Source organism: Typopeltis vanoorti, chromosome 19 (genome assembly GCF_054136105.1).
Source record: "Typopeltis vanoorti isolate ZY-2024b chromosome 19, IOZ_Tvanoo_1.0, whole genome shotgun sequence".
In the NCBI taxonomy this organism is placed as follows: domain Eukaryota; kingdom Metazoa; phylum Arthropoda; class Arachnida; order Uropygi; family Thelyphonidae; genus Typopeltis; species Typopeltis vanoorti.
In genome coordinates, this window is record NC_143567.1 from 37,507,971 (window position 1) to 37,520,634 (window position 12,664).

Sequence of the window (12,664 nt, forward strand, 5' to 3'; positions counted from 1 at the left end):
TTTGCCATTCAGGATTCTTATGTTGATGGTAACGATCTTTAACTCTGGTGATGTTGAGTTGGGGGTGTGTTTTCAGATTTATTCCAGTAGCTGACGTTTCGCTGTTTGCCCTGGTTCCCTGGCGAAAACAACGGGGTCCTTGTTTAACCAGGCGACAACCCAGCCGACATGAAATTTTATCATGTTGTATATTGGTTTAGGCCAATAAGAATACAATTTGGTCAGCTAAATACCAAATTGCCAGCCCATCTTCTTTCGTTCAGTATCCAGGTAGATACCCAACAGGATGCACCACGAGAAGGTGAGGATTGGACATTAGATCAGAAGCCCTGGTCGGTTCTCCACATCCCTTTAAAGGCTATGTGGAAGTCTCCTCTCAGTTATACAGCTTTGACCCTTAAGCACCCTGATAAATGACTCCTATGTTCCAATCCCTTATATTTCTGGTATCTCTGAGCCTATTGGTAGAATTGTGAAGTACGACCTTATTTCAACAAAATTTCTCACCTGTTACCATCTACAAAAGACAAAATGTCACCTCTATCATTAGTTGGTGTTTACCAGACACTTTGTGAATGTAATTTAACATACTTTGGGCAGAGAGGCCATTCTGTGGAAAAAAGACTTACTGAACATGATTATTATATTGAATACATAAAACCTCAAAGGTCTGGTCTGGAACAACATAGTATTGACACTGAACACAGTATCCAGTGGGATGAAGCTTGTCTTTCTCCATAGAAGCAGTTTTAAATATGAATGCCTTTTTTCACAAAGAGTTGTGAAGCCCTTTTACATCAGCCAAACCTGAATCGAAATGATTATCTCTCTCTCCTTCCCAGATTCTCGTTATATGTAAACATCAAAAATAGTTTTATTATTTACAAATATATTAATTTCTAGCACATGCAACTGATTGTTGTATGTACCTTGTATTCCCACTTTTTATTTGCTTGTTTCTATGCACTGATGATGTACTGTTACTGTTTTCAGATATTTACAGATATTTCGTACTGTACTGTTTTCAGTACGAAATATCTGTACTTTCATTTCATTAAAGTTAATTACTGTGGTTATTGTGTAATTTATTTATAGTTATGTCATAGGTACCTTTAAATATTAAAAAATAATTTATTAACTATGGAAATAAATACATCTTTAGCATCTTTCAAACACTTTATACAAATCTGGTAAATTAGCTATCTGCAGAACTGTTTTGTCTCCTTCAAAATGGCAAGGAGGTAACAAAGTAGACTTGAAGGATTTGTACAGCACATGTTCTACAATCCACTTCCATGAAGCATCTGTGCCAGTCTGTAAAAAGATTATTCATTAATTACATAGAATATACAATATATATGATGAATTTGGAAAGTCAAAAAATGTCTTGTTATATAAAATCTCAATAAAGAGGGACTTTGATAACCTGACATCTAAATCATTAAACTTACTTTTCTTATTCTTTATGAGATTGCACACTGAAATCTTAGTAATGTGACATGCTTAGTAATAAAGTTAAAATCCACATTCACTATCACTGAAGACACAGAAGAGTAACAATTTTATTTTATATATGGGAACAATAATTATACACAGGCATGAAGGTCCTTTAGTCATTAAATGACAGTTTTGCTTCTTTTTTTTGAGGGGGGGGGGGCAATGTCCAATGCTCATTAAAAATTATCAGAATTATTTTTCACCAACTGCAGTCACTCACATATCAGACTTATAGGAACCAGTTGATATAATAAGTGTGGAAATAATTTCTCCCGTGGACTGGTTCTCCTGCAAGAAGTTCCCATAAACGTATCAGCAATAAATGTGGTAACAAGATTTTTTTTGTCCTTCCTCAACAGTAAGCTTTCAGGAGCTTAAGTTCCAGAAGTTCTCAGAGGCTCAGGCCTCACTTTCCCATCCAATCAATTTAGTCCTTCTCTTATGCATTGCATAGTTTGATGGTATGATAAATGTAGAACATAGAATTGGAAATACAGAAATTAAATACATAAAGCCTATACTAATATATTTTGTTTTGTTAATTTCATATTTAACATTAAACATGCCATTTTAAATGGTGAGCAATGTGGACAAATTTCAAAAATAGGGGAAATTAGAAAATGCAAGTTGCTTATGTTACTCCATTGAAGGTACAAGCAGCAAAAAAAAGAGGAATTATTTGAGTCAATAAAGAGGGAAATTGACAAAACAGACAAGAAGGTTCTTGTTGGATACCTAAACAGTAGATAAAGAAATGAGTTACAAATATACAAAAATGTTCTGGGAAAGTTTGAAGACAGAGCTAATAATAATAATAATACTGAGCACCTGTTAGATTTTTGTTAGGTTATGGACTATTCCATTACTGGCTCCCAACATAAAGATGTGCACCAATTCACACTGAAACATAACACACAAGAAATAAAAGTCTTTAAACTAAACATATTTGGTCATTCATAATTAAAATACAATTTTATTTAATGCTGACCATAAAAACAAACTTATATTATAGCCTACCAGTTTCGCCAGCAGACTGTCTGGCTTTTTCAAGGCGTTTATGAAAAGACATAAAAACTAGTAAATGCAAATTGTAAGGAAATTGTAAGGCAAATTGTAAGGGACATAAAAAAAACATTGTAAACTAACTAGTAGCTAAGGTTACACGTTTGCATGACAGAGAGGACTTATTGTTCTTATTCATTATCACGCATGAGTGTTTGTTGTAAACGTGTAATGTGATTACTGGCTAGCTGTAGTTCAGTTTAATTAAGAGAGAGAGGATAAGGTTTTTCCACGAACTGTTTAGAATCACACCCTGATTTCTGTTGAGGTTTCTGCTGGTTATTGAGACTATTGTGGCTTCCTTGAATAAACGATGCCTGTAGTCATCATCATCGAGATATGGCATGGAGCTGTTTTGCCACTCTATTGTGTGGTTAAACGTACAGAAATGATGTGCTAAGCCGGAAGAGATATTTCTGTTGTGGTTTACATCACCAACATGTTCTTTTTGTCTGATTTCTCAACTCTGTGAAGTTTATCCTATGTAGGCAAGACCAAACAAATTAGGAAATTCAATGAACTTTACAAGAAAAAATATCAGACACAAAACAACCTTCCAGACAACAAAGTGATTTTTAATTTGTCAAATCACAGTCTCACAAAAAATGAATCTGACATTCTCAAAAAAGGTTTTAACTTTTCGATTACACCCAAACACATTCCTAAAATGGATTTCATGTGTGGAATTGAAAAAGGCCTATATCCACTACCGCAACACGTAGCCAACACTATTAGATTCAAAAGTACGATAATCCTAGCCAAAGCCAAACAACCTGTTCTCAACATGTCTCCTTATGATAGAAAGGCAATTCTCAACTTGAAGAAAAACAAAGATATCATTATTACAAAGGCTGATGAGGGAAATTCTACAGTTATTCATAACTCTAAAGATTATTATGATAAGTTCAATGTTTTACTTTCAGACAACTCCACTTATAAGATCCTAGACAGAGACCCCACAATAAAAAATCATCATGAAACAAACCAACTAATCAGAAATTATAACTTTTGGCCAGAAGAAGTGAAGAGAACACTAAAATCCTCACATCCGATCACTCCAAGACTATATATGGGACACCTAAAATACATAAACAGGATTTACCTCTCCGTCCAATCATTAATGGAAGATCATCACCAACCTACCTTTTGGCAAAGCATCTTGCAAACTTATTAAATAATAAAATAAGATCAACAGAATCCTATACCAAGAATAGTCAACATTTTGTAAATAAACTCCAAGCCATTAAGATTGCACCAACAGACATGCTAGCCAGTCTAGATGTTGTATCCCTTTTCACCAATGTACCAGTAAAAGAGGTAATAAACATCATCCAAGATCTTTTTCCTCTAGACATCGCACAGATGTTTAGACATTGCCTTCAATCTAATTTAACAACATTAGGTTAACATAAGGTTAACAACACCATATACCAACAATTAGAAGGCCACTATCACCATCTTGTGCAGACCTTTTCATGGAAAAACTTGAAAAAGAAATTCTCTCCACAATTTCCCCCAGACCATCTACATGGTGGAGATATGTTGACGATATCTTCATTATATGGCAAGACATTAGAAAACCTAAAATTGTTTGTGGATAAAATCAACTCAATACATAACAAGATAAAATTCACTCTGGAAATGGAAAACAACAACCAACTGCATTTTTTAGACATTTTGATAAAGATACAATCAAACTGTGTCAAATTATCTATTTACAGAAAGCCCAGATACTGGAAGATATCTTCATTATACTTCAAACCATCACAAGACACACAAACTGAGCATTATCCACATGTTGAAATATAGGGCCAGAAAGTTTATATCAGACGAGGAGGATACTCAGACTGAACTCTCACTAATAGCCAACACATTATCACAAAATGGATATCCTCAAAACATGATAAAAAAAATATCTATACAGTGACAGCCCCAGACAAGAAGAATCACACTCCCGGCACATTTCTACTGTAGTGATCCCTTTCATCAAGTCAATTTCTTATCAAATAGCAAGAATACTAAGAGCCTACAACATCAGAGTGGTCTTCAAACCAACTACCAGCATCAGACAAGTTTTAGGATCCCCAAAAGATAAGGTACCTTTCTACAAATATCCTGGAGTATATTACATTCTCTGCTCCCGTGGTCTTGCCTACATAGGACAAACTTCAGGGAGTTTAGAAATCAGACAAACAGAACATGTTGGTGATGTAAACCACAACAGAAGTATCTCTTCTGGCTTAGCACATCATTTCTGTACATCTAACCACGCAATAGAGTGGCAAAATAGCTCCATGCCATATCTCGATGATGACTACAGACATCGTTTATTCAAGGAAGCCACAATAGTCTCAATAACCGGCAGAAACCTCGACAGAAATCAGGGTGTAATTCTAAACAGTTCGTGGAAAAACCTTATCCTCTCTCTCTTAATCAAGCTGAACTACAGCTAGCCAGTAATCACATTACACGTTTACAACAAACACGCATGCGTGATAATGAATAAGAACAATAAGTCCTCTCTGTCACGCGAACATGTAACCTTAGCTACCAGTTGGTTTACAACGTTTTTTATGTTCCTTTCAATTTGCATTTACTAGTTTTTATGTCTTTTCATAAATGTCTTGAAAAAGCCAGACAGTCTGCTGGCGAAACTGGTAGGCTATAATATAAGTTTGTTTTTATGATCAGAATTAAATAAAATTGTATTTTAAATAAAAATCTTATTGATTATTTTACTGTTGACAGTCAAACTAGTTTAGAATACAAGAGTATACAGGAAATAAGAAATGCAAAAGGGAGATACTGAGATAGGAGTGTTGTGAACTTGCTCCACCTTTGCAACGAGTTGCCCGGTGGAGCAAGCCTACCTCAGTCCTGAAGATACTTTCAGGCACAAACTTTGTTTGCTCACACTTGGATAAAGGATTAAACTAAATTTATTATATTAAGAAATACAAAGCATTCACCATTTAGGTTTGAGCAAAATAGAATTTCAGTTTCACAGTGAGAAGAACAGAATGTTTAAAATTTTTAAAAAAGAAGCTAAGTTGTGCTGCTTCTCAATAAACAAAGTGGACATCCCTGGAAAATCCTTGACAACTCCTGACATCAGTAAAGTCATTTTTGACACTTTAAAAATATAGGGAAGCAACGTAAGAAGTTATCTCATAGTAACTAAATATAAAAGCCATAGGAAAAATGTACAGGAAGTCACAAGACAATAAAGATCATTCAGGTGGTAAAATGTTCTGAAGGTTATTTAAAAAATTGTGGATATAGAAGTCCTTATAATGCCCGTGTCATTTTGTGATGCCAGAGTTAGTTAGACGGTATTGTGGGAGGAAAAAAAAAAGTAATAATTTCGACACTCTCTTCAGTACAAAGTACAAGCAATATGAGATAAGCTGTTCAGCTGCATGTACATTAATAGAAGAGTATATGTAGAGTCTACGCCATTACATTTAGCCATAGCAATTGTGTCGACATCGGAAGAAAAGTCATTTATTGTTGAGCATTATTTTTGTTCATACAGAGTTGGTAGAGCAAATAGTCCAAGCCTGCAACATGTTTGTGAGCATTTTGTTCATCATTTCTGTAAGCATACCCCAAGCAATAGTGTCATCATTGCCTTGTTAAAACACTTAAGGAATAGAACAACGTAGTTAAGGATATAAATTAAATTAAACTTTAATAAATATTTTCCGATATTTCGGCAACGTCATGTTGCCATTTTCTAAAGGAACTTACTGAAAGAAAGCACTGTAGCTTTCTTCCACCGTATTCTGTGGCGTGTATCCAGAGCATGGTCCGCAAGCCCAGAATGACTGTATTTGTGAAAACAGATGTAGTACAAGGACTACATAATTTTCACAAATACAGTCATTCTGGGCTTGCGGACCATGCTCTGGATACACGCCAAGAATACGGTGGAAGAAAGCTACAGTGATACACCGTAGCAAATACAAATTTGAAAGACTCTTTATGGAATCAGCCTCAGCCCTAAGAAATTCTCCAAACCTCAACAAATTTGGTTGTATCCGACTGCCCCAAATTTTGGAGGCCTACATCTGCAGACCTTCAGCCCAATGGCCAAGAACAAGAACTACTTAGCCTGCTAGAGGGCACCATCAGGACTGTTAGGAGAACAATAGCTTCATCTCTTCATTCCCAGTTTCTGTGTTGTAGTGCCTACGTGCATGTAACTTTTTTGTAAGTTCCTTTAGAAAATGGCAACGTGACGTTGCCAAAATATCGGAAAGTATTTATTAAAGTTTAATTTAATTTATATCCTTAACTACGTTGTTCTATTCCTTAAGTGTTTTAATAATGCATAACCAACGTATAAGCCTGTCTACGAGAATCAACATCATTGCCTTGATCGAGAGGTTCCGACTTACCGGCAGTGTTCTGCTGCAATGCAAAGGGAGACCACGAACTGTTAATAGTAGATAAATTTTAAAGAATACAATTCACCAAGGAATGTTTCATTCATAATTTGACAAGTTAAAACCTTGAAAAGGATATGCTTATATTTTAGTATAAATTGTATATAGCCTGACAGATATTGGATACCGTAATTAGTGTATAACTTGTGAATATTCCGGTGTAAAATATCTACTGAATTATATGTTAGACAATGAATTTGTTATATACATATTTTCTGTTAGAATTGATATAAAAGAATTACTGTGTAAATTACATATAACCAACTGAGATTATAAGGTCAAAGTACGCGGGCAAGACACCGGATTAGTAAGTTGCCTCAAGCGGTCACGTACGCATACGGCACATGGCGACCTAAGCTTTCGGGGAAGACGCTACAAAATGGCAAGACCCACGAGTACAAAAGAGTAGAGGTCAGGTGAAAATTTAGGGTTACAAGGAGTCCCAGTAGGGGTTGATATAAAAGGGCTGGAAAACCCCTCCAAGGGACTTTTCAACGTTTTGTCTGGAGTCTCTGTTCACTCTCAGTGGCAGAAGTCGGAGGTGTTGGGTTGTGATTAAAGGGATCGCAGATTCCAAACCCTACGATGAACAAATAGAGGATTTTCGAAGCAATGGGAACTCCTGGAAAGTGGCCATGTATCGTGCCTTATGGATGCAGAATCGCCTTGCGCTAAGAATATTCTAGGCATAGATGATCGGTATGCAGATTCTGTGAGTACCAACCTAAGCTGACAGGAATTTCGGCCTTAACATAGAGGGAAGAAAATGTTTGGAAGGAAAGGAATCCAAGAATCGAAAGGACAAGCATGAGGAATCCTCAAGTTTGGTATAGTAAACCTTTAATCAAGTAATGTGTGAGAGGAAAGTAATTGTAACTTAAAAATCCTAGACCTTCATAAAGTTTTGAGACTCTATCTAAAATTTAGACAGAACTGTGATATTTTAATTGTAGTCGGTGAGCAGTATGTGCTGTGCATTATAATTGTACTTGTGTTGATTGCCAGCTATGTTTAAGAGCTATAGAGATGCCTAATCCAGACAGCTTGATTAACACCTAAAAGTCATTATTGGTTTTATAATCTAAGAATGCAAGCTGTGAATCTTTGAACATAATGTTTTTGTAGTATCAATTACTGTGTGATGTATATTGATTAATTTTACTTTGTAATCTAGTAGTACAGTGATAATTGAAAGTTCTTTATTCTGTATGATGATCATTATGTTAAAAAAACCTTTTGCTCTTATTAATTTGGTTGCCTGTGTCTAAGAATCCGATGCACCACTCATAAATTATTCGGATCTAAGTGGGAGATAATTGTTAATTAAGATCAATCACAACTGCAAACATAATTGATTATAGAAGGTATTGATGATCAATAACTTAGTATAGAAATAGATTAGATTAGATTAACCATGTGCATATCTGAAGGTTCACTTCTTGACTAAGAAGTTTTTCCAATCTAAGGGTTCTGGGTGGCGCAGCGGAAGAAACAAATTTTCCCAGAACTTTAAGAGAAGTTAACCTCAGAAGCTTTGTTACCAAGGAGCTGGCTTAACCTCGAGACAATCCCTTTGTAGATCAGACTCATGTACGTGATAATCTAAGGGGCTGAAGTATATAATAGCAAGGCACAGGCAGACACATTATAGGCACTGCTGAGATAGCACAAATTATTCAGGAGATAGTTAAGTAAAGGAGATAAACCATAATAATTAAATATTAAATATAACAACATGGTGTGTGTGCGTGTGTGTGTGCTGGAGCAAGTGTTGCAATCTACGAAATGCAGTCAATGCTGAACAGCAGTAAAACTTTGGATAACAGGGTGGTCACTACATAGAATCCTGTGCACATGTGCTGGTCAATGTCTATGAAGAACCATCCTTCCTCCATAATGTCTGGTTCTAGAACAGCACATTTCCATCTAAGAGGTCATGTAAACAGACAAACCTACAGGGCTTGTCTGTTTACATGACCTTAACTATAACCTTGAATAGCGAACGCTACATTGAGAATGTGTTGGTTCCGTTCACCCAGGATTTGAATAAGATGTGGCTTGGAAAAAAATATTCCATTTTGTGCACAGGTATTCCAACAGGACAGAGAATTTGTCACGCATCACATGGTTCTAGAGCCTATTTATCAGAACACTTCCCCAGGAGCTTCATTTCGAGGTTTACAGAATTCCTGTACCCTTCAAAGTCTCCTGATCGCACATCAGTTGATGCCTTCATTTGGGGTATATATTGAAGGAATGGATATTCTGCCATGACCTTCAAACCTTGATGAACCAAGGGATAAAATTATTTCCAGCAGATGCCCCAACCCGTGTTCTCTAAAATGACAAAGAACTTTTGCATGCATTATGAACTCTGTCTTGAAAGACAAGGTGCCTATTTCAAGCACATAATCTACCATTGTTAGTACTTTATTTGACCAAGATTCCATCAAGATTTGTGGATGTACATATCATCAGGTGTAAACATATATTTCTTTGTTAATAAACCCATTTACTCCATAACATATATCATTGTAGTTGTTCAGTGCTGTTTTTTTGTGCAACACTGTATTTCTAAATATTTTGTCTTACTCGAGTCAAATATTTTCCTTCTAATTTACCTCTCATGGATTCTCTAGCAGCTCTCATGGTTTTAGTTTTTTCTGTTGATGTCTTCATATTTTTCTTTTCTGTTGCATTACAATGCATTTAGTAATCATGTAGATATCTTATAAGATTATATATTACATTTTTTAAGATTATATAGATTAAGATTAGGTATAGTCAGTAAGATTATATCATCAGAACATCCAATTCTAAATTTTTCAAAATTCTTAATTTATCATACATATAGAAGAAACACTTTTTTTTTTTGTTTTACACACATAAAAATATACATATCCTTTCTTTTATAAGATGATCACTAAAGTAAACACCATTATATCAAATTTATTATAACCAACTATCTTAGAAGCTGCCAATAACGCACATTTTAAAGGAAATTTGCTATAGCAATCTTCTACTATAACAAATCTATTCCTTTGATCTGTTTGAATTCTCTATGGTGAGAATCCACTGATATACACACAGTGGACTCTCATGAACAGGAAAACTGCTCAATTAAATACTAAATTTGTTTCTCAATTCAATATTCAGAATTGAGGCTTCCAATGGTAGTTTCCAGAACATTTCATTCCAGATAAGAGAAGACAATCACCAGCAGATTTTTTATTTTGTCATATGATGGGTATTTAAAGGTACTTATGTAATAAATATTTAAGTAATACATTCACCAGCCAGGGTAGCCAATTAAATAGTATCTTTACTTCAGTGGTTCTCAAACTTTTTGAAGTCGGGGCGCATTTAAAATCCTACAAATAATTGTAGGCGCACTATATACAAATTTCTGAGAAATATGTTATAATAATTAAGTCAAATATTACAGAAAAAAATAATGCGATAAAAAATAAATAAAATGAAACATACCTTAAGTTTATTCATTCTTGTGTTTATAAGAAACATGAGCCTGATGTGTCCTAGCGATTGCTTCAATGTTTGGGCATATATTTGAAAGGCAAACTCTCATTTCCTCGTCAATACATTGAAGAGTTCCTCTCTTTTTACATTTAATTGTGGTGAGGGTAAAAAATCCTAATTCACATAAATATGATGTTGAAAATTGTAGTCAAATGTTCCAAGCTTTTTTAGATATTGACACTTATTCTTCTTTTATAGAAATCCAAAAGGCTTCAAGAGACAATTCCTTATGTTTAATCATCAATCCACGATCAGTGGATATAGCTGCCAGTTCTTCTTCTGTTAATGTTAAACCAAAATCACTTGAAGTTATCATAAATGGGTTTCTAATCCAATCGTATTGTTCAGTGTTAAGTGATGGAAAATAAGAACTCAATTTTTCTTCTAAACTTGTTAAATGTTCAACTATTATTGGAAGTGTTTCATTTATGCAAGTGTTACCTTACCAATGGAAACATTTCCAAATTACCTTCAACAGCTTTTCTTTTCCAAATCTGTAGTTTTCTCTGAAATGCTTTCATTTTGTCAGTGGATGTGAGAATATTTTCTTCTTTCCCTTGCATGCTAGTATTCAAAATATTGAGCTGCTGAAATATATCAGTCAAACACTGTAACCTGGCAATTCAAAATTCGCACCGAAGGAGGTTACAAAAATGTAATTGTTTCATCTCTTCAAAAAACGGCAAGAAGTTCTTGTCATAGCTTGTGTACACGGGTAAATACTTCCCCCCCTTGACAGCCACCTCACCTCAGTATGTAAAAGCAGCCGTCTGTGTTGTGAATCCATATCGATACAAAGCTTTTCGAATAAACACGATTTGACAGGTCTTGTTTTAATAAAGTTTACCATCCGAACAACATGATCTAAAACTTCTCTTAATTTTTCTCCCAATGTTTTTGCCATCAAGGCCTCCCTATGAAGAAAGCAGTGAGTTATGATAACACTCTCATTTTGTTTTTTTACAAAAGATGTAAGGCCCTTAACATAGCCTACCACGGAAGGGGCTCCATCTGTACAAATGTAGGCATGGAAGTCGTGTGTAGGCATCTGTACAAATGCCTACACACGACTTCCATGTTGACTACCGTTTATCAAGATCTATTCAAAATGTTAGAAATGTCCTCACCTTATGTAGACACACTTAATTCTTTGCAAAAAAGAAACTGATTTACTATTTGATCTTCATTAATAAAACGGATGAATGCTAAGAGTTGCGCCTTGTTGGTAATGTCTGTTGACTCATCAACTTGCAATGCAAAATTTGAATACCGAAGTTTATTACTGTATACATTTTTCTCGATATCAGAGTTGCGCCTTGTTGGTAATGTCTGTTGACTCATCAACTTGCAATGCAAAATTTGAATACCGAAGTTTATTACTGTATACATTTTTCTCGATATCAGAAGACACTTCTATAATACACCTGTGAACTGTATCGTTGGACAGAGGAATCTTGCTTATTTTCATTGCTGCTTCATTTCCTATCATTGTCATGACCATTTTTTTGCATGCAGGCAAAATAAGTGACTCACCTAAAGTATGATTTTTCATATTTTTTGCTATCAGTTCTGAGACTTGATAAGAAGCGATTTGAGCTTTATCAGAAATAGTCATTATACTTTTAAAAGAATTTGCCGCTTTTGTTTGCTGTTCAGACAATCTCTTGAAAAAACTTATAGATTTATCTTGTAAATTAGAGTGTATAGTTTGGAAATGTTTACTCAATTTACTAGAAAGCAATGATTCATTTACCATTTTACACCCACATGCTAAACATAGCGGCAAAGGATGATCTTCATTTCCGGTCCAAGTGAAACCAAAGCTTAAATAACTTTCATTATATTTGCGAGTAGGCCACGATTTTGCTTTCTTACTTGCACTTAACTTTTGCTCACTTCCAGAATCTGATTCTTCAATATCACGCTTCTTTTTGAGAAATCTATCCATTTTATTTGCATGTATTTATCTGAAAATAAGTAATATGCACATAACATCCACTTCCAACACTTTTAAAATAAATAATATACACAACAAGAATAAACCATATTCTTGTTCTCTTTGCAAAAAAAACGGCTGTTAATTAACATAATAATGATGCATTGACAAAAAGAGAGGTATA

The 12,664-nt window shown here is 34.8% G+C and overlaps 1 protein-coding gene across 2 annotated transcripts in view; it reads right to left on the reverse strand.

Annotated features, from left to right (window-relative positions):
• Window positions 1-1,158: 1,158 nt before the first annotated feature.
• Window positions 1,159-12,664, reverse strand: part of Mlh1 (DNA mismatch repair ATPase Mlh1) — a 426,615-nt gene continuing 415,109 nt past the window's right edge. For both annotated transcript variants that reach the window (XM_090408883.1, XM_090408882.1), the window contains exon 17: window positions 1,159-1,314. In XM_090408883.1, the coding sequence (XP_090265009.1) occupies window positions 1,159-1,314 (156 nt within the window). The remainder of the gene's footprint in view (window positions 1,315-12,664) is intronic.